General features: G+C 40.5%; 2 protein-coding genes across 4 annotated transcripts in view; one reads left to right on the forward strand and one right to left on the reverse strand.

Annotated features, from left to right (window-relative positions):
- Positions 1 to 7,216, reverse strand: part of FRMPD2 (FERM and PDZ domain containing 2) — a 62,708-nt gene extending 55,492 nt beyond the window's left edge. Inside the window, exons 1-4 of the mRNA XM_032191179.1 lie at positions 7,033 to 7,216; positions 2,978 to 3,072; positions 2,034 to 2,160; positions 482 to 613 (exon numbers count right to left, since the gene is read on the reverse strand). Coding sequence (XP_032047070.1) covers positions 482 to 613; positions 2,034 to 2,160; positions 2,978 to 3,072; positions 7,033 to 7,216 — 538 coding nt within the window. The remainder of the gene's footprint in view (positions 1 to 481; positions 614 to 2,033; positions 2,161 to 2,977; positions 3,073 to 7,032) is intronic.
- Positions 7,217 to 25,160: 17,944 nt separating this feature from the next.
- MAPK8 (mitogen-activated protein kinase 8) overlaps positions 25,161 to 27,538 on the forward strand; it is a 45,568-nt gene continuing 43,190 nt past the window's right edge. For all 3 annotated transcript variants that reach the window (XM_032190991.1, XM_032190989.1, XM_032190992.1), the window contains exon 1: positions 25,161 to 25,230. The gene's annotated coding sequence lies outside the window, so the exon portion shown is untranslated. The remainder of the gene's footprint in view (positions 25,231 to 27,538) is intronic.

A 27,538-nucleotide genomic window follows, 5' to 3' on the forward strand; every position in this document is an offset into this window, starting at 1 on the left:
TTTCTTTAGATTTCAGCATTAGTCCCTTTGTTTCTAAATGTGCTCGAAGAAACATTAATCCCCCTTATTAGTGTCAGGTGTTGTTTGCAGATTCAGCTGATTTCGGTGCTGCCATCTTGACGTTGCTGTGTATGTGGGGTAGCTGCATGGCTTCTCATCTGTTTCAGGACACCATGTGGCAGAAACATGCTGTCAGGCTTTGTGATCTGCTGAACAGCTTCATCTGGCAAAGGGGGCATGAAGAAATACGCGATTGTGCTGCCTGGTAGGCCTTAACAGCAGGACACAGGGAAAAAGGAAGCCAGTGTAAAAGGGTCTCTCTCTGCAGCTTGGTCAAATGTACCTCCCTAGTCACGTAACTACAAGTGCATGGGAGTATGTATCACCTGGCTGTGCATGGGTAGTTCACATTTCAAGGGACAAAAAAAAAAAACAAACAGATTACATAATTTATAACCATAATCTTTCAGGAAAATCTTACCTTTCCTGTGTCCTCGGTTAGATAGTATCAAAGATGTACTTTCTGAAATACTGTTAGAGTCACTGTAGTCCACGGACAGTTGTCTGTAATCTTCTGCTGACTGGCTATAATTCATTAATCTGGACCCATTGTCTGGAAACAGAAAGGAAATATGATGAATCACAGGCTTTAATTATAAATCATTGTATCTGCATGATAGCTTAAATAACATTTGGCTTGACTAACTCATATAGCTCATGTCTGTTTGTTTTTTAACCCTGACTTCAGTTCCTTAAGGACTGAAGGGAGCTTGGTAACTCCATTCTTTTACCTCTGACTTTCTATAATTTTATTCTGTCCCAAAATAGTTCTCATAGTTCTCCTTGACCATTTCAAATAAAACAAATCTAATATATTAATTGTATTCTGTATGCTTAACTGAAAACTTTAGCAAACAGGTCTCACCACACCTACACAATTGCTGGAACGATCATGGTAGAAGGGGAATGGCAGGAATTTGAGGTGAATAGCCAGTTGAAGATGGGACCAACCCTTTTGGCAGCAGTAGAGTTTTCACCTGCTTATGCAAGTGTGAACCTATAAACTCTGTTTCTGAATCAGTGACTGAGCCACTATGATTTGAGGGGTGCTTTGTATGTTTTCAGAAGAATCTCCTTTTCTTATGACCAATATGTAATAGAAAAGTTCCACAAATATTTAAGCAAGTGTGTAATTCTAGCTAAAGTTAGTGGAACATACATTTGATTTGCTGAATGGGGATTGGATTGTTCATATGCCTAATGCTGAGCCTCCAAAAAAAGTCTACCTAACTTGAGCCAAAAGCCAACCCATCCCTTACCCAAACCCCAGAGAAATGAGTTGAAATGATCACAATCTAGGGATGTAGAAAAAAAAAGAATTTATCTGGACCTGAAGTCCATATTTAGTTACAGTTAGAGTATTACTCTGAGGCTTGACAAAACCTTGATTTTCATCAAATGAAATGTGAAATCAGTGTATGCTGGTGTATTTATACAGTAAGCAGGATTTGGCCTTGTGTCTTGAAATCTCTCCAGAAATCCATGTGCACATTTGTAAAACATATTTTGAATAGAAAAATGGAACTAAATGTCAAAAAGAAACAACAAATCACTGCTTGAGTAATCAAATGGGAAGGATGAATATATAGTTTTCAATGGCTACTTCACAGAACCCCACTCTTTACCTTTGAAAATCCATTGGAGCGTACAGAGTATAACAGCAGTGCTGAAAACAGTTTCGTTTTATATGCACAGTTCTTATGCAGACTGCTTTAAGAGTCAAACACGTGCAAGCTGATTTGTTATCATTGCTTCACAGCCTTCAGACTATTGTCCTTTGAGGAAATAGGAGCAGAAATCTTGCTGACTTGCCTTAGAGTCTTTCTATTATGAAGTCATTTATATGTAAAGCAATAAGTACCTTATTCAACAGAACATGTAATCATTACAACATGAAATTAAACAATTCACCTAGCTTGGGAAAGGCTGTGTGTGCCCTTATTGCACAGTTCAGATTAGAAGTTTTACTTTACCTCGGTGAAGATTCATCTGGGAGGACAGTGGTGAAGCGTCCAGGATTTTCTCATGTAGTCTTCTCCTTATGACATGACTTCTGTGAAGCTGAGAGGCTGTGCTGTCTTCAGCAGCTACCCGTTCTACCTAGAAGACAATGGCACTGCAAGTCAGGTGATAAGTGGACTTCAGCCCCTTGTACTGAAGCAGTCCTTGCCCTCTGCTTGTCAGAGGCTGCTGACTTGCGTGATGTAAGCAGCTTCATCTTCTCAGGCAGCCTTTGCAAAGCAGGACTGACTTCTGATGGCTCCACACTTCTGTGCTAGCTGTGTTTAAGAAGGGGCACACTCTGCCGCAGTGGGGAACAGAGTAACAGAGAGCACAAAGGAAAGGTCAGCTCAGAGTGTTAATGAATACTGTTTGAAAACAGAAAAAAAATGTTTGCAAGTTGTTTCCTTTCAGTTTCATTCAGCTTGTCAACAAAAATTGTTGATATTTCAGATCTTGAAAAAGACACAGGTGCTCACTTATTAAAGGCTTCAGATGGTCTGGCTGGATTGTACTGTAAATGTTCAGCTCCACCTAGGGAAGATGGATGAAATTCTCAATGTGATGTGAATGTGATTCTTCTGAATTTCACAAAGAAAGTCTGAAGCCACAGTGGCAATGAGAAAATCTTTTCTCTCGTGCTAAGTCTATTCATTTGGCCAACACGAAGTCTCTGTAGAGATTATTATTGTTTCATTTATTAACAAAGGAAAGAAGATACTGAGAGTACAAAAGGTGGATTTGTATCATTTCCCAGGAGTGTAGGAGTGGTGTGAGAGATGGTTTCATTGCCTCATTTGCTAGTACACAGACCCACTCAATTTTCTGCATAGAAGCCTACAGCCAAATCTCACTTCTTTAACTCATACAAGCATACACAGAAAAAGAGATGGTTAGGTATGAGAGTAGTACCTACCTCACTGACACTTCCCACCACAAACTGGACCATTTTCTTTATGTAGACATTTACTGGTAGAGAAGAAGATTCCTTCTGATGTGCCTCACACACTTCTAGAATTGATTCAGGAGAAAGTCTTTTATGTGGCAGATCTTCACATAGCGTCAGCAAGAGACTGTGTAGTTGGTCACTCAGCTGAAGGGACTGATTCAACACAGAGGCACAGTTAAATGACATCGCACAGGGGTCTGAAGTCCTGTCTAAACTGGGACCGTGAACTTCTGTAAGCCTTTCACCCTCAGTGAAAAATGGGCACTGACTTCCTTTAGGCTTTGGGACAGATCTGGACAGGCAGCAAAACAGCACTAAATGAAGCCTCTAATGGGATGCGGGGCGGCCTTGAAGGGAACAGGCATGTACAAGGAGGATCATCAGTCTACATAGGTGCTTCTTGGTGACAGCTGGCAGCAAAGTCTGCTCCATGGCTTTGCTAATTAGACTGTGCATCTTCAGGATTCATGCAAGCTAGACATGTGGTAGTATTAGCTTCAAAAAGTTAAGGAGTTATTCCAGCCAAAGCTGTTACCATAGAGACCAGATACTTAAATTTTAAGGAGTTATTTAGCTTATAGAGTCTTTTTGCTTATATCATGTATACCCACTAAAAGCTAGCATTTTTCCAAGTCAAAAGCATGTAATCAAAACAGGGATATAGAAATGAAGCAAAATGTGTGCTACAAATCTTTGAAAGGATTATGGATAGCAAGAGATGCAAAGTTTCGATTAGCAGAGATGCAGGTAGAATTTGCCCAGAAATAAGGGCAAAGTTCTTTAGCTTTTATTCCATCATCCCATTCTTTGAAAAAGCAGAGCACCAGAATCATGCAGACATGATGTTTTTCTTCTAGCCCTGCCTATCTCGTCAGGGAATTTCTCATTATGGTCTTTGAACAAGTAATCTTTACTCTTAAAGGAAAAGTAAAATTAATCTTAATAGGAATAATTATGCTTTTCAAAGGAAAGATGAAAGGCCTAATTGAATTCCTGATTTGGATGAACCTGAATTTTTGGTAAGGTCTAGACCGTGACACATGCATTCCAATTAGCCATGTTCTTCTTAGTGGTCCAAAACAAGAAGCCATCTTACTGACACTTTATGTTATGCCTCTCGATCTGTGAACCTACCAAGATGAGACAGAATACAAGAAAACAAAAATGTTTGTGTTACTGGCCTGGTTTGGAGGAACCTGGTAGTCTGCTGACCAGTAGAGGGTCATTCCTAGGGAATACACCAACATCTGTCAAAACAGAAAAGGAAATCCTTTATGAAGTCTTTATATGCAGGTCTTTCTAACTGTAGCCTGATTTGTTTAATGTAATTAGAAATGGATTTTGACAGTAGATTCCTGGAATGCTTCATTAAAGCCCTGGCCTTATCTTTACAAGGTAACCTCAATATTTATTTTATAGTGCGCCTCACCTTTGTTAGTCCGATGCGCTGGTTTTTGTTCTGTCTGTGAAGTAATTCTGGTGCACTGAAAGGGATAGCTTCTGTCTGAGGTGCATTGTTTTGGAAGGACAGATTTCCTTCAGCAGACAGTAGTACTGACCATGGACAAAGCACACAGATGGCAGGGTCTGAAAAACGTTAAAGAAGATAATGGAGTTCTTGTGGAATACATTGAGCTCAGAAAATCATATTGCTGGGGCCTCAGCCCCATAGCAAAACCCATCACTGTAGCTTCCTGGAGATATACCGAGAAGTCAGTGGAGTCTTGTTCATTTATGCGGGGCTGATTTTGTGATCTGGGATTTAGTGATGGTTAAAGGCCTAATTTCCATCTCAGAATTTCACACATAAAAACAGTATACTGACTTTCATGGGTTTCTGAAGCCTAAGGAAAGGCAGAATCACATCCCACGCACAGATTCTCGTTAAGATCTTGCCACTGTTTGTAGACCTGCCTTGCCACCACTGAGCTGTGTGTTGGTCTGCATTCTCAGGTGACACCGCCAGACCTGCCCTGCCCACCCTACGTGGGGGCTGTGGGATGGGGCAGCCCCTGCCCTGCCACCCCTGTAACCAGACTTGGCTCTGGGCTCCCTGTCCCCAAGGGAACAGCTGCTCCCTTGCTGCTCCCTACAAAAATCTATGTGAGAATGTCCCAGCAATGGACTGGTTCCTTCTTGTAAAGTGCTGAGTTCTCCTTAAAAATATCCACTGCAGTGACCACAGTCCCAGTGGTCTGAAGCGGAAGGAAGCAGGATGATGAGCAGTCTTCTGCAAACACTCTGCACTTGCATGGATATGTTAACTGAATCCAAGTGATTTGGTTAAACTATTCATTAAAAAAGTATGATAAAAAGTCTAAGATCAAACTACTTAGAAAGAGGAAAAGCTGCATTAACTATGGCAATATTTAGATAGACTGTTCCTGGAAATGTAGGTAATTGAATATTTTTTTTTTAAAGTTAGCTATATTGATCCAGTCTCTTCAGTCTAGCCAGTGAGAATAGGGACTATTCAGATCTCCATAGGAGAAGATTTTGAAAACATGCAGTAAATGCTTTGGTATTTTTTCATTTTAAAAGTTACATATTTTAAATGGCAACTTCATTCTGGTGCATGGTGACCTTTCCACTGTGAAAAAAAGGAACAAAGGGTAAAATGTTAAGCTGGGAAGGTCTTAAAATCATCAGCTACTTTTTTCTTTGTTCCTTCTCCATTTCTGTAGTATTATATTCAAATACAACCAGCACATGCTGGGAAATGTGTCTGTTTTAGAAACACCCAGCTTGTACTTTAGTCTTAATGAAAGTTATCTGGCCTTCTGTAATGTTGGCCAGCCCACCAGTCAGCTTACCTGCCTAACCACAGTGCCCAAACACACTGAAATACTGCTATAGCAAGTTGGTACTGACCAACACCAGGTCTAGCAGAATTTATTATGCCAAGCACAGTGCTGCACAGATGCAGCAGTACTAGCCCTCGGAAGAGGCAGACTCCAGAAGATGCAGTAGAGCTGCACTTGGGAGAAGTGGAGCCAGAGCTCTGCCTGAGTTAGCTGGGCTGACGCTGTGCAGGGACAGTTCACCTTTGCTGCCCTCCAAGAAACTGGAGCACTGGGGATTCAGCTTCAGAATGAGTCAAACTTGGCATCACTTCTGGACTTGAGCTCTAAAGACGTGATTGAGCGGCCTCGCACCTGACCTATAAACCAGCTTGGTTCTGCATCGCGACTTCTTTTTTTCATCTTCTGATCATAATACCATAAATTTATCAAGTGCAGCACAGGGAACACGTGCTGATTATCTCAATTCAGCAGACCTTTTTTTTTAAATGAGATCAGGACAGCATAGGGTCAGCTTAGTGTCTGACACAGAGTTAATAAGCTGTGATGGACCTGAGCTGAATTTATCCAGGTGGGTATCTCCATGCTGCAATCCTTTGCATGTTCCTAGTGCCTGTATTGTCTGGCTAGATTACACTAGATAATGGAGAACTGATCATACAGTCAGCCTGTTAGAGTGGTTCAGTCCATTAAAACCTGGTTGTTAATAAATGTTCATCCCTCCAGCTACAGCAGAAGTTACACATCACTCGGATAAAAGTCTCCTACTGGCTGACTGAGGAGCCATGTGAATTTGCCTGTCCTCCTCTCTCTCTCTCAGTACTTGCAGGGTGTGATCCTAGCTGGCACTGCCCTTTCTGTGTGTGTATGTTATTCCTATGTTAGGAAGGGCACCTCTGTCCTGTTCCACCATCTGTAGTTCTACTTAGATTAGTTAATTGCTGTGTGATTTAGGAAAAAAAAAAAAAACACTGTGTGAATGCCTGCATGTTGGCACAGCAGTTTGCATGCAAACCCAGCAGCACTGAAAGGCTTCTCATTGTTATTAGAAATATATTATTAGTCCTACTAGTGCTTTTTGTCTCAAACAAGCAAACAAGCCAAATTAAACCAAACAAACAAACAAACACAAAAACAAAAAAACAACCCCACAAACCAATCCTCAAAACCCCAAAATACTCTAGAAGGCATTTCTAATGGTAAGACACTTTTTCACCTCACCTTTGTGAAGGTCTTCCAGAAGCTGTACTGTGGCAAGGTACAAGAGTGCCCATATATCTTCTTCTTCCAAAGGGCTTCCTTTTGCCCACAGGACCTCGGCCAGCGTCACACAGGAACTGCTCATGGCTGCTGCAGTAGAAAGCAGATTTGGATGTGCTGGAGTAGACTGCTCACAGCAAGCCATACTGATTACAGCTGTACCCTTCCCTCATAATAAGAAAACCTTTGTGAACCATCCTGCTTCTTTGTTGCCAAAAGGCAGGAATAGTTTATCCATGTCTTAATTTAAGTAAAAGTGAATAAAGGAGAATGAACTAAGTGACCTCCTGTCATCTTTTTCAGCCTTTTTACTCAATTAAAACCATTTACAACATTGTGTGGGGCAAATTGTATTTACTCAGGAGATCCTTTATAAATACGTGCTGTTCAGAGTTTGTGAATGGTTATCTAAAAAGAAGGGCATTGATTTTGCTGCTTAATTGGATGCTCTTCTCTATAAATACACAACTGGGATAATCTGAGAGAAAAAGCATGGCAAAGCAAAAGAGATGCAATATAATATAAAGGATTTATAAACACAGTCCAACAGAGCAATTGTGTTCTGTTCTTTACTCTGCAGGTTGATCAGTGAAAGCTTGTATGCTCTTACTGAATTCATTGGTGAGAGATTTTCTTGGTCGGATACTTAAGACTTCGAACTTGCAGTTCATTCATACCAGTGTACATAAAAACTGGCTTTGTTTCAGTGAACCAAATTAGAAGGTAATTCCCTCTGCATGCTGCTGATAGCAGTTCAGTGGCTCCCAGAACACTGTCCCATTGAGGCCTGGAATGCTGCAGAAAAATGTTGGTCCATGCACTCTCCCTGTTTTGTGCCAGCTGCAATGCAGCATCAGATCGTTTAGAGGAAGGCATCTCGTAATGAATCATAATTTAATGTCTTACCCACTTGGAGAACATTTTTCTAATTCCAGGCAACTAGAACGTAAAACTTAAGGCTTCTTTTCCTCAGAATGTTTTACCGTACTAAATATTGTCAAAGAAGGTTTTGTTCTTCATAAATGAGTTTGATTTTCCCATGTCACCAGCTTTACATTTCTGTAATGTACCAATCTAGGCAGAGCTGCTCTAAGTCTACACATCTGGAAGGAAAACCTTATCCATGCTTAAAATTCGCTAAAAGTTTTTGTAATTAATTTATACTTTGGCTATTACTATCCTGTAACGGTGAGTTGTGTAGGCTTTTTGTGTGCTGTACATTTAGGGGCCTAATGAAAAAAAAAAAAAAGGAAGTGGTCCATCTATTGACATTGACTGTAGGCCACCAAGTGAGGACACTAGAGCCTAGGATGTTACTGTTATGTGTAGGATTGCAAGTGCCACCATGAAATGAGTTCACTCACAGCCTGACGACAGATCTTCCCCCAACCATTTCTTCCCCCTCGGTACACAGCCCACTTACTGCTACTATTTGCTCTCTGCCTGCAGTAGAGTTTACTGCTGATTTTTTTGTCAGCTTACCATTTATTATGCAGTCTCCAAGGAGTCACCTCAGGAGCATTACAATGTTCTGCAGGACCAACTTGTTGCTGATTAATAGACTGCTTAGGCTTTGCTTTGTGGAGTCTTGCCCTGGCTCACTAGCTTTTAAACCAGGAATGACAACACTGGAAGAATGATCCCTTGCTGCAGTCACTCTGGGATTATGGACCAACCTAGTGACATTTTAAACAGAACCAGAGTCCCTATTTTAGTCTGTGTGCCTTCAAGAGATAGTAAAGCTTCTTAAGGACCTAACCTTAATTAGAAGAGACAGACAAATCTTCTTAATCTAAGCCATCACCATATCTCTTAATGATAAATTACTGTGATAGCATTTCACTTAACCCTGTGGTACTGGGACTAAGCAATCAATTCGTGTCCCCAGAGCTAGAATCTGTATGGCTTCTCCATATGGGTAATCCACCAGGCTATACTTAGTGCAGTTTTATTCGAGTGTACTGGGGGAAGGAGCACTGCACTGTTTTAGATGGAAGTGCTTATACCAAGTGATTTCAGTGCTGGTATTTCTATCTAGTATAAGTTACTCAAATAAGAGATTACCTGGAGTCTAGATGTTACGTCTTTATAGAGCCAAAGTGAAATCAGCAGTTACAGCAGAGCTGCTTAAATTTTGCAGTGAATGTTTTCTCTAAGAGTAAAAGGATCTCAGAGCACTGAGATTCACAGTGTGAATTAAATTAATTTTGTTAGCAATGATGTGCAAATTTCTTCCAAATATAATGATCCACTTATATGGCCATAAAACTAAGAATCTCTTTAAAGTGTAATAAATTATTGCTTTAACATGATATAGAGTTAAGTGGTGTGTTATTTTAAAAGCAAATTGGCAATTGATTTTTAAACAGGCTTGGAATACCCTGTATCTGTGGGCTGTATTTTTAATATTTGGTTTTCATGACCAGCATGACATGATGTTTCATGAAAATGTGATTGTGTGAATGGTTGGGGAAAAAAAGAAATTTGATTTTTTTTTACAGCCAGCCTACAGTATGCATGTGATATGAGAGTAAAAGTGATATAAAGGTATGATTATCACGATAGCACTGTACATATTCATGGTTCTTCAAGTTAATAAAAGCTATGATCCAGAACCAAACAATTCTGAGCTTCAAAGAAGCTAAAAGTGATAAGCACTTGTGATAAGTAATGGCATCTTTGGTGCCATTCAAATAGGCAAATTAACCTGAAATATCCTTCCCATTCTCCTTTTTACAACACAGTCATTCATTACATGGATTGGCTCAAGTCAATAGATTTTCCTCTCAAGTCAATAGATTTTTAACCTACTCTTGCATAGATATGAAAGGCACACTGGGGTGAGGCTAAACCATCATTTTGTCACGAACACCCAGCTGTTTATCTCACTTCTTTTTGAATTGTTTTATTCTGTTTTGGTGTTGTCCTACATATCCTACATGTCCTACAATATTTTTTTGTCCTACATGCTGCTTTCCTCCAAGCAGTCTCTGAAATCTAGGGCCAGTGAAAGAAACAGAATTGATGATGAAAGATGATGAAGTACTGCTTTGCATCTGAATTTAACACTTAATAGTGATCACACATGAGTAATTTTATATGTGAGGGTCACTTTATGTGCAATTTGACGTTATTAGATTTGCCAATCTTATTTAGTAAAGTGTAAGGAGCAACTTAGCTCTTGTCAACATTTATCTTTACCATTGCTGCTTTATTGACTGTATAAAAATGACAAAAGAGCTTGAAGTATTATTTTATGTAGGGAAATTGACTTTCCCATATCAAACACAGTTACATGAATTAAACATCGTCAAGAGGAGTGGCACGTCTGGATTCCTAACTGAAGGACAGCCCTCTTCCAGCCTGTCAGAGGGACTTTACTGGGGTGTTGCTTCAGCTGTGAAATGAGTTTCTGTAGAATTAAAGTCTTAATCCATCACTAGGATGACATTGGAAAATTAGATGAAAAAGGGAGATCACAGGACAAAGCAGTGAATAAGATGGTGAGGAAGGAGGAACTGAGTTTAGATTCTGAAAAAACTGGGTCATGTTGTTTCTGGTATACTTTCAAAGGCATGAAGCAAGAACATATTTGCCCCATTTGGGCATCTTAAAGAACAACAGGAAATGGAACCAAAACAAAGGCAAAAGATAAGGTGAGTAAGCCCATCTGGATGCCTACCTGGGCAACCTGCTCTAGGGAACCTGCTGTGGCAGGGGGGTTGGACCCAATGATCTCTTGAAGTCCCTTCCAATCCATACAATTCTGTGATTCTGTGTAATTAAGCTTGGGTAGGAACCAAGCGTTCTGTGGACTGGAAAGTTTTCTGCCATGGCAGAAATGAATTTCAATTTTGACTGCCTGGAAGATGTTCTCACAGAGTTCTTGCCTTTCTTCTGACTGAACATCCAGTTCTGCTTCATTACTCTGTTCTATATATTACAAAATACCTGGGTGGAAACTTAATCAGCTTTTTAATTGCTTAAGGGTGTAAACAGATGTAGATTTTGTAAAGAGCTGTGCCTCAGAAAGGGGTATTGCCCTCTTTATGGTTTGGATATAAATGCCCATCACAGGCCACCTCCTAGAGGTGACTAACTGATTCTGACATGAGTGAGCCAGAGAGAGGCCCCACAAGGAGGTCCTCTGACGGGCCTGAGAGGTTTCTACCCTCAGCCCCTAAGCTCCCTGAGAGAATGTGAGGGGAGACTCCATGACAGGCAAGTGGGAGAGGGCTTGGAGCCTAACCTCTTCCATTTGTACCACTCTATCCAGAAAAAGTTGTCTGCACACAATGGTCCTTGTAAGCTGGTGCAAACACACTACACATGAAGACATGCTAAGTTGACTAGTACTGATTTTGCTTTGTTTAAGCGTTACACTGTCTGGGAGTATCTAAATCTTCATTGGCCACTTTCAAGGGCAGACTTAGAGGCCAGGAATTGTTTCTTCTTGTGCTTCATTGAAAGACACACTGAGAAGACTACACACAAGTCTACAAATAGCTGGTCTTTAGCCATCTTTCTCTAGCTACAGTGTTTTTCTTAGTCTTCTGTCCCTTTCAGCTGCTGTACTCCAATTCCTTTGCTATGTCTAGCAGTCCCTGCCTGACTATCTAAAAACATGGCCTGTAAATAAATGAGCAAAACCAAGAGGACCCAACCCTGCTTCAGTATAGCCCCTGGCAAAATTTGTGTCTGTGGCAGCAAGAATTGGGAAAAAACACTTTTTGGAAGCCAGGACTTAAACCGGAAGATCTTGGGTGCTATTCTGCAATATAATGAGCAGTCTGCTTTCAAATCAAAGCTGATCAAATGTCAGGAAAGACAGCAACTTGAAGTAACATTTTCCTTGGGTTTTAGAGGGCAAGTAGACTTTTTAAAGGCTGAAAAGGTTTAGCAATTGTGTATCTCATGGCCAAACCTCATCTGGATCACTGGATTCAGCCCCTGTGGGGTTGAGGCTCACACTTCTCTTAAAGTAACTCAAGTGGTAATACGGGGAGCACGAAGTACTGTCTTCAATGATATTGTCAGAGGCCTCACAGAGCTTGCTGTAAAGACCTTGGGTACCACTGCCCTAACATGAAATCCCGATCCATTCAATTCTATGGCAAACTCCTATCAGCATCAGCGAGCCTAAGGTTCTGTTCAGTATTCTTTGTGCACAGTGGTTAAGCACAATCACTTTTAAATGTACCTATTCAGTTCATATTTCTCAAAACTAAATTGTTTCTGTATTTGCTACTTGGAATAAACAGCTTGATTTTTAAGAATCAATCCCATTTCAGTTATGCAAATACTACAAATTCTCTGACACACCCAGGTGAGGCCTCTGACCTAGATAAAAGCAATGCATCTGTCCTGGCTCTTCATTTTCCTCTGGGGTTCCATCCCTCAAAGATTAATACCTTACGGTAACACTTTTTGAAGTACCTTATGTTTAAGAGAAATCCAGTGATAAATTCCTATCTTTACATCTCTATGACAGAAGACTTCAGAAACTTCAAGAGGGACTGAATATTAACTGAAGACTGAAAGCAAATTAAAAGACAAATAATATTTGACTAAGGGCAAGTTTTGTAAATGTCAAGTGTTCCAAATACACAGAGGAAGGTCCTTGCAACCCATCTCAGGACTTGCTGTGCAATAAATCAAACCTGGAATACAGAATTAGGGGGATTAAAAATAGGCCCTACGTTAACATTTGGGTTGAGTTATAGTTTTGAAATCATCAGTGTAAGTTTGCAGAATTCATGAATAGTGTGTCCTGAGCCTAGCAGTGCAGTGGTATGGCACGATGAAGGCAGAACCACTTCTGTAGCCACAGCTGCAGAAGGAACAAATGCAGCAAGCATCCATCCTGCTGCCTCTGCCTCCCCCAAGTCACTTCACTGCCATGGTGGCAGGGTCCTGAACCAAGGCTAGAATCACTGCTCTGCATTCCACAAGATAGGAATATTCCTACCTGATCTTTCTTCACAGTCCTTTATGCTCTTAAATATGTAGTTATAAATGTGAGTGTAGAAATGTTTTTGAAATGAGAAAATTATCCTAGTGTGCATATAGGTTAAATGTTTGGTGTAGAGAATAATTTCTGGACCAAGATGGGAAAATAAGGCTTGCTTTTTATAATGTCACAAGATAACTTCATAGAACATGTATTAAACTGGTTCTGGGTCTGCATAGGGCTCATGGAGACAAGTTTGGGATAAGTAAAATAATTCTGCCCCACTCAAGAGTACAAAACTTAAGTACTGTTAAACGTTTTTTGTGAGGATCCCAGTCTTTTGTTCCTCAAGGCAGCAAGTTCTCTGCTTCTAAAAACAAAGACAAAAACAAACAAACAAAAAAAAGTCCACACCCTGTAATTTGCTGTGCTATATAGGCAGTTTGAGAGGTGTCAACCTCCAGGACAACTAAGACTAGGTAACCAGGAGGTACTGAAGAGACACTAAAAGCTGGGACCTAGCTGTCTGCCAATGAGAACTCTAACCTGGTTTTATTTTGCATCCGATACATAACAATCCATAATGCAGTAATGTGCAATTGGCTACAGAGGAAAGAAGATCACTTAAGTCTGTAGCTGTCTTACACTGACCACGTCAAAAGTGCTGTGAGCTTTTGATCACGCCTCACTCCATCCATTGCATCAATGACAGCTCTGGTTTAATACTCCAGGCTACGTTTTGTGCTTGAAGAGCAGCGCTCTTATGAGAGACAAATATATGCTTACCAAAAATATAACATAGAAATGATTTACTAAGAGATGACAACTAAATATATTGTTTTTATAGGTACTATTCATCTATAATATTTAAAATTGTAAACCCATGTAAATCAACAAACAGAAAATATATTAAAATGCAGTTAAAATTGAATTAAGGAAATGTTTTTGCTATCACCAAACTAATGACTGTTACTGATAATCACAGGGGAAATACAGAAAAACTGCACTGAAAATAAATGTAATGTCTTAATCATAAATACATGAATATTTTAGAGAAACAAAATGGGAAAGAGTCTAGGGAGACTAGATGCTCTTACTGTGTACTTCGAAGTTTTTTATGTCTATCTTAAACACTGACTTTCTTGTGCACATAGTGCATGGTAGGACCACTGCAGTAACCCTTCAATATATTTAAAACCAATTATTGATTTATGCTATCATCCACAACAACAAGTTAACATAGGTTTTACATGGTAATATAAACATGACAAAAGATGAATAACTGCTAATTACTTTGCTTAAGTACAGCCTACTGTATGCTGCTTGTCTATAAAGTATGAATACATTTTAGCTACATCAAAAGTTGGAAGAGACTAAAATGAGAATATTTTTGAAAAGATCTTGAAAAGATTTTTGAAGAATTTTGAAAAGATTTTTTTGAAAAAAAAAATCAAAAGATCGAGTTTAAAATTAATTTCAGTCATAAACTGATTTATTCACATATGTTCCATATGCAAATTCTGTCCTCTGACTCACTGTTCAATTATTATCGTGGAGAGAATATACTGAGTTCTTCATATCAGAACGATGAATTCCATTCAGTAAGAAATTCAACTCTCTGAAATGCAGGATTGAAATTTATGGGTTTGTAATTTGAATAAACACTTAATATTAAAAGATTCTGTTCAAATAAAGTAGATAGGCGGAGCCAAATCTGTAAACACTGATAAGTAAGTAAGGGAGTTGCCTTGTTGCTAAAGCACAACTTTGTTAGTGATACTATACCACAGAAGTTATAGTTGTATTGATACAGCATTCATTATATGATATATTTTCACCCTCTTATGTAAAATTAGTTTATTTCATTTCCTTTCTGGAAGCATACATTTTAATCAATAGGAAAATTAAACAGACTATTAAAAAGTATTTGGCACTTCAGGGGGATAAAAATAATTTCTGAAAAGAGCCAAATTTCATTGCTAGGAAACCACGAACTTATCACAGCCCAGGGCGTTAAAAAGATTTGGCTTTGTTACAAGATCTATGGCCATTGTTCCTCATAGACATAGTGCCACCCCAATGTTATTGGTGCCAAAGGAAAATGTAGAAAAAATTGCCATCCTACTGAATCAGGCTTACAGGCCCAAATTGCAATTTCTTCTTTATTTCAAAGGGAGCCTAACTATAAATTTCAGAGAATGTTATACTGTTTGCAGGCAGTATGTAAATAGATATTCTTTCAATAGAAATGCATAGAAACATCTCACTGGATACCTGCATTCAAAGGAAAGTGGTGCTAATGTTTGTTCTAGCTAAGCTTATACAATCTATCGCCTCCACCCTGGCTGACGTCAAACCCTGAGGACCTCACAGGATATCTATCCATGATAGAGTAGGGCTGCCATTTCTTTATTTTTTCCATGCACCTTTCATAAAAACTTCATTTTACAAGAAAACATAATTCACTGGTGGCCTAGAACTGAATCCAATGCTGTCTACATTATAATGCTCTAATGCCTAAAGCTTCAAAGATAAGCTGTCTGCTGCTGCAGTGCCAGAAATAGTAGGACAGCAGAACTCAACATCATAGTAGTATTTCTCTTCTGTGTGTATTGCCTTACGCCCTTTTTTAAGCATTGTGTAATTCTCAACAGGTCATCTAAAGCTAGTTTTGGGGTCCTTAAAGTGTCACATTTGAATGTTTGTTTGCAGTAGAGAGATAGCCAAACCTTCTGATCTTGATGTTACTGCCAACTGGCTCTATCACCTGAGAAAGTCTCAGAGGCTTCTTTTACCACATCACTGTGGATGATATGGTTTTCTATCTGCATTTTAGATGTAAACAGTATTTTTAGTCCTTTGGAATTTCCATATAACATTTCTAAATCAGTTATCTTTGCAAGGCATATGCTAAAACTTCCATAAAATAAGGTTACTTCTATTTTAGAAGCTGCAAACTGTTACACAGGTGCTTGCCTAAGAACACAGTAGAGAATAGTAGAAAAGAAATGAGGAAACCAGTTTCTTAACTGAAATTCTTTAGTCCTTGGTTGTAACTACCAGAAACATATCTTTCTGGGGTAGAGGGTTGAGTGCTACTTCTAAAAAAATAGTAATCAGTATAAATCCATGAATAAAAAACATATTAAAATGATTTTTTCCAGAATCACGTAAGCTGTGTTATACAAAAGACTCATCCCTGCCAGAAGAGCAGTAATGATTTAGCCTCTTCTACATGTATTCCTTTACCCTCAATAGAAAATAACAATAATAAAAAACAAACAAACAAACAAAAACCAGGCTGAGGAACTCTGTACTTTTATGAATGAAATTCTGCCACACGTGAATGTCTCTAACTCCAGGAGGAGGCAGGAGGGGCTGAGCACCAGTATGCTAGAGCAAAATCTGACCAACCCTGTATTACTGCTTTTAATACAGGCAAGCATCCTCCTAATTGGAATTAGTTGATGACTTGAAGGAAATGAAATAAGCAATAAACTTTATTATTATAATAACAGCAATGAAAAAAACAAAACAAAACATAACAAAACAAAACACAAAACAGGGCAAATATTAGATACTGCTTTACAAAGTAAAAAGATGAATGCTTTAATACTTATTAAATTGATAATGAAATGAAGTGAAATACATAAGAACCTACCTGTACAAGTTGGACAGATGCTGCATCCAGAATGGTCTGAAATCTTCTGTATTTTTGTCCAATACTGATGATTTAGATCTTCATAGTTGTAAACTTCACAGTAATCATATATGGGACTTCTGTTTCTTGGCTTCTGTCTTTCTTTCTCTTTCTGTCTTTTGCTCTTTCTCCCTCTCTCTCTTTCTTTCTTCTCCTTCTACTGCTTTGTTTATACCCTGTAACTAAGCACCGTGTGGCGTGGCAAGTGGTGGCTAAGCCAGAAAGCAATAAAGTTCCTTCTCTTGCTTGCAAGCCCAGCCTAGCAGCTCTTGGTCTGAAGTTGAAGGCAACGTCATGGCTGCTGAAGCTGTTTACACTCTTTCCGCTCTTTTTTTTTTTTTTTTTTTTTTTCCCCAATAGTTCACCCGCCAGGTAATAGAGTCAGCTTTTAGGAAGTGGCTCAGTATAAGTCTCTGGGTCTGTCGACATGTAAGAACTCAATTGGATTACCTGACGCACACGGGAGCCTTACATCTAAAGCCCTGTAGACTGATGTCACTTTCTGCCCCCTGCCAATCTAGACAGAAGGAATACACCAAAGCACAGACCAATGGGCTAAGGGGGTGAGTGTGTCTTTTGTGAGCAGCAAAATCCTTCAGACTGAATCAACAATGTAGATAGGATTTTGATGGGTTTGCCTGGCAGAAAAGAAAAGAAAAAAAAAAAAAAAAAAAAAAAAAAGCCTTTTTGTTTGTTTGTTTTACATTGATCAATCTGAAAAAAAAAATAATGTTTAATTATGGCAAGGTATAGCTCTGCCCAGAGCAGAGCAAAAGGAGCTTGTGGGGTGCTGCAGGGCTACTCTGAACTGTGAACTGAGCATAAGAAAGTGGAAAAAATACCTTAGCAAAATTTCTGTTGGACTTATTCAAGAAGCTCTTCATATTAAGTGCTCCTCCACTCTTCTCAATTCTCTTTCTCTTGGCATTCTGTTTTATTCCTTCAGTCTTCAAAACAGTTATCTTCTGGTTTGAGCTAAATAGAAATCCCTCTGCCTCTAAAAAGTCTAAATTTGTTCATTCATTTACTTCCAAATGGTAAAAAAAAAGTCAGAAGAAACGATCAAAATCTGTATTACGTATTGTAATGTCAAATATCCACTTCTAAGGTAACATTAACATCCAGATAGAGCAGACAGCATCTTATTTTTAAAAGCGACACTCAAAAGTTTGATGACAGAGCAGAAAATGTGGTAACATACAAAAGGTCAAAAGCTACATCAAAAAAAAATCAGATCAGGCAACCATCTCTTTTGATCTCCGTGTCTGTGGTAGGCACAAGTCAAGATTATTTTGCCACCAGAAGCTGAAGTCATCATTACACTAGATCCTCATTCTGTCTGATTTATCAGCTGACACTCAGCCATGTTATTTATGTCTTGTCTTGCCTTGGACTCTCATTGTCTCCACTCCTGATTCTTGTCCATCAAAAGTGTTCTTCTGGGCAGTAGCTGGAGGATACTTCACTTTCTCCTGCCAGCTTGGTATAAGCATTCCACAAAGCTGAATCTATTTATTCTTTCTCCCTTTTTCCCTGAGCAATGTGATTTGCAAATCCAATTTCAGCTACCACCTTAATGCCAGTGCCTCACAGATGTCTCCACTTTAGAGTTCTCTCTTCATGTCCAGCTTGGATTACCTCTTTGCCTGTCTTCATACAACTGGTCATTTGAGTTCAATATGGCCAGAATTAGCACCCATAAAGTTAGCACTCATTTCCTTATTTCTCACTCCTTTTTTCTTTCTTAGTCACCACAAATGATACCACTGTTATCCCAAGCACATATCCTGTGATTCATCTTCAGTTTGGTCTTCTTCCTGAGTCAACTCTTCCACTGCATCTAGACCCTGACATGTGCTTTTGAATAAAACTTACAAGCTGTGGTCTTCTGTATCTATCTGTAAACAACATTTATTCAGGCTTTCATCACCTCATATCTCACTTGCCGCAAATCCCTCTCTTCTGACAGTGACAAATACAATATTGTCTTATTCAAAACATCACAGAAACATCCATTTTGCTGAACTCTTGCACTGGGCACATCATACATCTTTTTATGTCCCTTCACTGGTACATTTGTAGCTACCCAATTTTATTTAAGTAGATGCGTGTATGATGCTTTTTGTAGAGTTAATAGGGCATGTGGCTTGTTGAATCATTTTGCTAGAAATAACGTGTTATATGAATATGCTCCCATTAAGTCAGGTAGAAATGTTGATTTGATTAACTAATCAAAATGGCTAAATAATTTCTCATCCATCACTTTAAGAAAAGACTCAACCATTCTTCTTGTGAAAACATGGGCCTGATTCTGACCGATCAACACTGATTGAAAACTATTATAGTTCTGTTGATGTAAGCAATTGTTCCGGATTCATTAAACCAAATTCCTACCCTTGGTTCCTTCTTGATTCTAAATAGTCATTGAAAAGCATTTGGGGAAATTACTCACCTTGTACTGGTCTGAACCAAAGTGGTATTTCAGACTCATAAACTCAAAGCAGACAATATGGGAGCTTCATTTGAATTCATTCGGTTCACCTATTGAATCCATTACTGTATACAGGTGACATGTATGTGATTGTGGCAAAGTTTATGTAACTAGAGCACTATGAAAGAAGGCTAACAAGATGAAAGACTATTTAGCCCAGTGAAGGAACTACTGGATGGAGGCTTAGGATCTCCCTTATGTTCTGTCCAGCTTTCTGAGAACTGGCAAGGATTAGAATCCAATTATTCTCTGACATTAATGCCTTTTCATCCCACAGAAGCTGAAGTGTGGGAAGCTCTTAAAGTTTACATAAAGGTGAGGATTATTATTTACTTTTCAGCTGATGGTGGTAGAAACAGGCTGTCAAAACTGCAGTGACAGGTCAGGCATGGTGTTTCTATTAAACAGAGAAGACTCATGGTACTTCTGTTAAGTTTTAACAGTTTTTAGTTCAGAGTCCCACGGAGTGGACCACAAACTGTTTGAGTGGTCAGAGCTAAATGGAGATCACTTGAACCTTCAAAAAAATCTCCCTTTTTGTTTCAAGGCTGCTCAAAGTCATATAACAGAATTTTACTACTTCTGACAGGGAACTTCCATGCATCATCCCTGTACTCAATATAGACAGTTAAAGATTTGTTTCCATGTGCTTTCTAAGCAGATTGGAATAGGTCCAGTCATCTATATTTAGGTTAGCAAAGTAGTAGAGGGATGTGAGTCTGTGCTCTTGTTCGGGTCTTTGCAGCCAGGGGTATTTCACATCAGAGTCTTCATGAGACACCAGGTCTAATCTGTGTGCCCTGATCTCAGTTGTGAAGAAAAAAAAAGGAGTCAGTATGTAAGCAAGGATCTAAGTAAGGAAGTTAATTACAAGTTAATATCTGAACAACCATATCTGAACACTCTGGCTCTCTCTACGAAATAATTCATAAGTAAATGAAAACAAACAAACAAACAAACAAAAAAACCCTACACTGAGAATGGAGGAGGGTGTTTTTTAAATTTGTATTTGAAGGGGGCAGGAAGACAGCATAATTCAATTCTTATCTGCCACTGGTGACGGTAACTGGTTTACCTTAAGAACAATAGTTGGCAAAGGCTGTATCAAACCCCTGAGAGTTTCTAAATCTTCAGGAAGTTCTATGAGACGAGACCCAATTCAAACCTCATTTTTTAATACAATCTGTTTAATTTCTTCTTGCTTCTTTCACTGCTTTTGAGATGTGATGTGAGGCAATAAAACATGATTGAACAAGTAGCTGATGTTTATAATACCTGATTGCTGCTCTGCTGATCCCATAAGTAATTCAATGCTAGGCAGTATTCCTGTGGTATGCCTTTCAATGCATCTTTCTAGGATACAAGAAGAGAGGGTATGAACCAAGTGCTCCATGATAAAAGATACAAGCTGGCATCTTTTAATGGCCAAAAGTTTACAGACTGTAATTGAGTCACTCACTAAATAAGAACTGTAACTTCATAGCATTAATCTGAGGAACAGAAAGAGTGAAACTTCTTTAAAGGTTTCTGGAATATGGTGATGGAATTCCCTGTGTATACACCATGATTCATTTAAAATAGATATTTTATCCAGCAGTGACATTGTTATAAGGAAAAAAAATATATATATATATATCTTGGAAAAGAGATTCTGTCTTTAGTTTGTTCTTGGCCACCACAATGAAGCCTGCCTACATTCAGATATACTTGTGTGTTGCAGATTAACACTTTACTTACAGAGTGATTCTTTTTTTTTCTACAACAGCTGAAGTGCCAAAATATATTTTTAGTTGTGACATAGAGAATATAATGCCAGAACCCAGCCCAGTGAACCCTCTGTCTAATGCTGTCTAATGCTGTCCTCAGATAATGCCAGACCCCAAGAACTTTTCCTAAATTACATGAAAGCTTGCCTATGCAGAATTACAATTGGCTAGTAATATAAATATAACACTGTGCTGTGTTAGTTCAGTGTGTAGAACTATGAGGCGTGTGATACCATAAGCACTGTTTCCTAATGGTTAAACTCCACTTCTCTCCACAAACAATTTCCAGTTGGCTGGGCATGCCTCCCTGATTGTGCATACTCTGCTGCCAATTTACTCAGTACGCCAGCTCATATAAATAGACTGTTCCTGGAATTATGGCAGCTCAGGAGGACCTTTGCAGGATCCGTGGAGAAGGGGTTAATGGGATTAATGACATTTCAGAGAACACATGGTTTCTTGACTGGACACACAGAAATGGCCCTTTGGCTGAGCTGAAGTATCCCCACAAACACGGTCCCACTGTCACAGACACGTTTATAACCTGTCGCATGGTGCCCCGCGGTGGCTGCTTTCCCTCTGTTACATTTGCCAAAGCCTGGAACTGCTCAATTGATTTTGATTACTACTTTAAAAAAATCTTAATATCAATTAATGATTATTTGCTAAAAGTCAGAATTCAACTGTAAAACAACATTTGGCAATTAGTGCCTGTTTCTAGTTCTCTTCAAAGAGGGAATAGATCCCTCCACCTACTTCCTTGAAGTTGATTTTGTGCTGCTTTTTAAGACATAATTAAGTAAAAAATCTAGCTGTTAGAGTGTTTCTATTATTAGGTTCCTTTTGATTTGTATGGTTATCAAACTAAAAGATCTTAATGTCTGATGAAGCTATCAACAATTAGAATGTGTGATTCTTGGTTCATTTTTTGTACACTTTTCAGGCTGTGTTATGTTAATTTGGTTTTTGATTATAATTAGTTTCTAGCACATTTCCATTTCACTTTCTCATATGAAATGCTACTTTTGTGCCACAACCAATAGTAAAGAGATGTTGAAAGATACTACCAAACTGTTTTGTTCACTTCACATAGGCATTTGTATTACTTCTGGAATTTTCTAAAATGTTTGGAAGTCTGAGCTTTGCTTCCACATATGTCTCCCTTAGCAAATAGTATTTATCAACTTATTTTCATAAGAGGACATGGATGTTGATCCTGGCTGTGACTTATCAAGTGCTAGTGTGGAAAAACTGTCCCCCTAATACCCACAGTCCCTGCTGATCTCTTCGTGATGAGAAAATCAGTAAGGCACAGAGAGGATTTCTTTTGTTCATTTCCAACAGACAGGCTGCACTGCTGCAAGGTATCTAGGTGTCTGTGTGATGATGATATATAAATGTTTAAAATAAATAAATGATAGAATTACAGCGGCTGCATGTTTGCACAGGTGGTTCAGGCTGAGAAGTCCAATGAAATTCAACTTCTTGTAATGCAATCTATTGAAAATTGCTTAAGAAATGCTAGGTGGTTCATTCTTGCAAAGAAATATCTTTAAATAGATAACTGAAAAAATCTTTTAAAAAATCCGTACATGCAGTTCTTTACCTGTTTGTCTAAATGTTGCTATCTTGTAGTTACAACTCATGCCTAGAATATCTGGTTTCTATTTTCAGCTTGTCTAAAATGACTGCAGGCATAATCAAATATTTGCTTGTGGAGCAGCTATTGTGGTTTAAGGAGTTGCCACGTTGTATCTGTTCACTACAATCCCACTCAGCTGAAGCCTGTTGGGTTACTATGTGTATTATGCTATTCATTTTTGGTGCAAAAGTAAATCCTTATTCCTTAATACTGAAGTTCTGTGGTTGAAAAGGGGGATTTTTTATAGCTTTGTACTGTTATTTGATGCTATAGTTTCTAATTTTTGATATTTTGATAACTGAAAGTTGGGTCAGATAACTCAGGTCCATTGCTTTGACACCAGAGATTTCTACCTGAATTACGTTTGCTTTGCAGTTTATAAACATTGATATGTTAAAACAGTGTTCGCTACTAAGAATGTGGTAATTGATAAGAACTTAATGAAAATACTCAGAAATGACAAAACTACATCCCTAATGCAATTTCATGACTGCTGAATCCAGACATTTCAATATGATGTTCATAAATATACTGTTATTCGAATATATAGGAGTGAGAAAGCTTGCAGTGTTTTGACATAATTCAGAGTTTTCTGGCACTGCTTTTCTATCAAAATATTTATTAGACACTCAAAAACAGTGTATTTTAAAGCAGCAGGCCAAATAGATGACTAATGCTGCTTGGACACCTGAACTGGAGACTTAAAAAGTCACTTAGACATACATCTCTGTTTAGAAGTGCCAACTTTGAAAACTATAAAATCTTAATGAGAATTAGATTATGCCCTGGAAAATAAATGTGACAAATCTAGATTCTAAGCAAAACACCATTTTGTACTTTAAAGGGACTGTTATCCTTCTGTACTTGCAAATCTTTATACAGTCTTACCTCGAGTAGGATGATCAGGAGCAATAACTCTCCCCAAAAGATAAATAGTAAGGGTGCAGATAAATAGCAAGGGTACGGATCATCTGTAAAGCCACGAGTCTTGTTGCAGATAACCGTGCTGCCAGAACCTCATCGGTTTCTTGCAGTGAAGAGCCCAGTGGTTAACACCAGAGGTCCTCTCACCAATAGAATTGTGTGAAGGTACCACAACCTGCATCAGCCAAAATCAGCAGGGCTAATCCATCTGCTGGTGAAGATAGATATGACCTACCCAGATTAAATTTTGCCTGCAGTGTGTCTTGGGGATTCATGTTGCCCCTTCTGCCAGCTGAGTTTTGCCACTGGCACACATAAGCATGGCAGGGAATGCAATGTCTGACCGTGATCTAATATACTTCGGCAAGGTGAACTCTCAAGCCTGAACACAGGCTAATTCAGTTCTGGGACTGTCCCATGGAAGTGATCAGAGGTGAGGTGGGAGACACTGTCAGTCTTGGAAACACTCTAAGAGCCTAGTGGGATCTAGAAAGGCTTGGGGGTAGACTCTGAGCAACAGTTCTGTTTTGTTTTGTTTTGTTTTCCTGTAAACCATTGTGTATATGTCTGTGGGAAACTGTAGAAGAACCACTTTAACATAGGGAGTGGAAATGGGCTTGCTTAAATGGAGAATTTTAAGGGTGGAGAGTGCAAAGATTTCCATAAAGTGGGCATATGAGTAGTAGTATGTGAACAGCTCTCTGGAACTGAAGCTTTTAACATCATGATAGTGGGTGAAATTTCTGAAGCAGGTCTTTAGTATATCCAAATCCGTGCCTATTACAACCATGCAGAAGGACAAAAGCTGCTAGCAGCAACCATCTCACTGTAATATGTGCCATCTTCAAAAATGTGGCATAAACCATTCAAATGTTTGGCAAAGTGTAAGATGTGAAATGTCCGTTTTACTGTGCCCTGTGCCTATGTGGAAGATTTTATGTTTTGGTACACTGCTCATAATTTCTTTTTGTACTACGTGGTGTCAATGTATGAAAGCTTGCTTCAAGTGTATTGACATGGCTCCGAAGCATTGAGAAGCCTTGTGTCATCTCTGAACAGGGACATTTGTGGAAGAAGAAAAGAAGAAGAAGGAAGGAGAAAGGAAGAAAGAAACCAAACAAAACATTGAAGAAAAAACAGTATTGCACACCAGGTGCCAAGAGCCAAAGGCAGCGGTAATGAATAACTCCAAATCTCACAACGAGGCACTGAAGGTTTACAGAAAAGGCAGTGCCAGGCCAGCTGCAGACCAAGAGCACGTCCCAGCCCCCAGCCGCCCGGCGAGGAGACCAGGCGCTGGCAGGCCGGGGCTGCCGAGCCGGGGAGGATGCCGAGGAGCGCAGGAGGGCGGCTGCCGGGGCAGGAAGGCGCCCACCTGCAAGGCGCCCGCTTCGGGCAGCGGGGCGGCAGGCCGGGTGCAAGGCACGGAGCGGCTCCGGGAGGGCACCCGACCCCGTCCCCCGTCCCCGGGCCGCCCACAGGGCTCCGTGCCCGGAAGGGGGCGGCCCGGCAGCGGCGGGGCCCGTGCTCACGGGCGGGGCTGAGCGGAGGGGGCGGGCGGAGGGGGCGGGCAGCCGCAGCCGCAGCCGCAGCCACAGCCGCGGCGGGCGGAGCGCGGCGCTGAGTGCGCGGCCCGGCCCCGGCTCATTACTCAGCGGCCGAGGCAGGAGGCGGCGGCGGGAGGCGGTGAGTGCGGGGCCGGGGCCGCGGCCCCCGTGGGGCTGGGGACGGGGTGGGGGCAGCGGGGCCGAGGCGGGGCGGGGCGCGGGGAGCGGCCCCGCCGGGCCCGGTGCTTTGTTTACGGCCCCTGAGCGGTCGCAGCGGGCACGGAGGGAGCGGAGCGGCGGGGCCGGGCCGGCCCGGGGGGCTCCCGGTGTCCCCCCGCTGTCGGGGGTCTCCCCGCTGGGCTCGGCGCGGCGGGGCCGGGGGGGGCCGGGCGGGTAATGGCGGGGCCTCTTTGTTGGTGTGCCAGGAGGGGCTGCGGGCTCCTCCTCCTGCTTCCCCCGGAGCGGGGGGCACCGGCACGGCCCGTGCGGCCTCTGCTTCCAGCCCACGGCCCTCGGCGGAGGGGCTGCGGGCGAGGAAGGGGGGGTGCAGCCGTGTGTCAGCCGCCTCCGGGGTGAACTGCCGTGACCTTGCTTTGAAAACGCCTCTGGTGTGGGGTAGCTGCTCCGGCTGTAAGGGCTTGGGGCAGGTGGGCAGCGCCTTTGATTCGCCTTTTCATCTTTCTGGTAAAAGGACCGAGCGGTCCCGTTGCACATTTTGACTTGTGTCTCGGTTTCCCAGTGTTGCTAGCAGCATCCAGTTTTACTCCCACAGCCTGTTTCTTGAGGCTTTGCTCTGGAGTGGCTCCATCAGTGGAGCTTGACCAATTTACAAACACAAGTCCCGCTTGATTATTTTGTTCCCCCAGCTACTGAAATGGATTTGAACAAATACTGAAATTCAAAAAACACTATCATATAGAATGGGCTTGCTGAGGTCTTTCAGACAATCCCCAAACCCTCCATGGTTTGGCCTATCTGATAATATAAACACAAAGGGTGTTATGCATCTTCCTGGAAGGAAAGTATTGCTTGCCCTGGGGCATGTGCACATGGCATTTAGCACGCTTCTCTCACAGCTGGGTTTCGTTTACAGGTGTGGAGACTTAACTAGTGATGGCCTCAGTTTACAGGAGACCCAGCCTCGATTGTAGAGATGCTAACAAATGCACTTTTAGGGCAAAACAGTATTTGAAATGCCTCTGGCTTTGTCTATGCATTTGCAGGTTTATTGGTATATTAGATAATTTTGAAATGACTCAAAATGTTACATGAAGAGAAACTGGGACAAATCTAGTTAGGAATACTGTCCAAAAGAGCTCACTGATTTGAGCAGTCCTTGTGCGTAATGAAGGGGAACCCTTAGCTCTTCCAGTAGTAATAAGGAAAAATTATCTGAATTTCAAATGGTCCTGTGCTGTGACCTCGGTCTGAGGGGGCAGCCGTCTTGCCTTTTCCCCCCAGGAGTTCAAAGATGTGTAGCAGACTGGTTAGGTGGTAGTGTGGTGATGCATCCCCATCATTTTCCCTTCTTTGCTGTCATTTTTGTCTTACATTCTCTCTTTCCTCCTCCAATGTTTGAATGCTCAGATGCTTTGATAGAAATGATAGGGAAAGGAAGAATTAAACATCTACTAAACAAAACTAATCCAGCGTTTTAGAGTATACATAAAGCTGGCTGCATGGAGCTGTTGTCTGAACTCTGAAAAAAGGATTTTAATGAGGTGTTCCTGTGCGGGGTCTTCAGTTTCCCAAGCATTTTGGGCCAATGGTCTCTAGAAGCATTCTGAGTCATCTTGTGGAGCACCATGTATTTTGTGGAGGCTTCTAGGTCAGAAACCAGAGAAAAATGATCTGGTATGGGTTTGAGTCATGTGGTTTTGGACTGATGGTTCTAGGTAGGAGAGAGTTGCCCTTTGTGTGTGGCTTCCATGCTTGTAACCCAGCTGGTCAGGGACCAGGGCATTTGCAGCTGTATGAGTGCAAGTGTAACAACCTGTTGCAAATTCTCTAGGTTACCTTGTTATCTTGTCTGGTTGTTACACAAATAAGGAAATAAACAAATGTTTGGGATTTCAGTGACTTAATCTTCTGCCTGCTACTTTCCTGAAATTATGGTTATTTCTTCTAGTTGTTTTGTCTCTCTTAATTTATTTTTAAACCATAACATAATGGGGTAGTATCTGAGATTTAATGCTATTGGTTATTTGTTCCCTGTATATTTTCTTTGACTTTTTTATCCCTTGTTCCTCAACTGCCTAGATTGACTGCTTATTGTGTAAAAGATGCATAGAAAGTACATGCTTAGCTCTTTGTTTCTGAGGTTTGATCCAGGGCTCTGGACTAATAATAAAAGTGACCTTCTTGATACTCTACAGAAAAGCATGGTGTGCTATTCTCGCTCTCCCCTCAATCCATGGGGGGGAAACGTGCTCTGTGTGCATGCATAG

This window comes from Aythya fuligula, chromosome 7 (assembly GCF_009819795.1).
Source record: "Aythya fuligula isolate bAytFul2 chromosome 7, bAytFul2.pri, whole genome shotgun sequence".
Taxonomy (NCBI): domain Eukaryota; kingdom Metazoa; phylum Chordata; class Aves; order Anseriformes; family Anatidae; genus Aythya; species Aythya fuligula.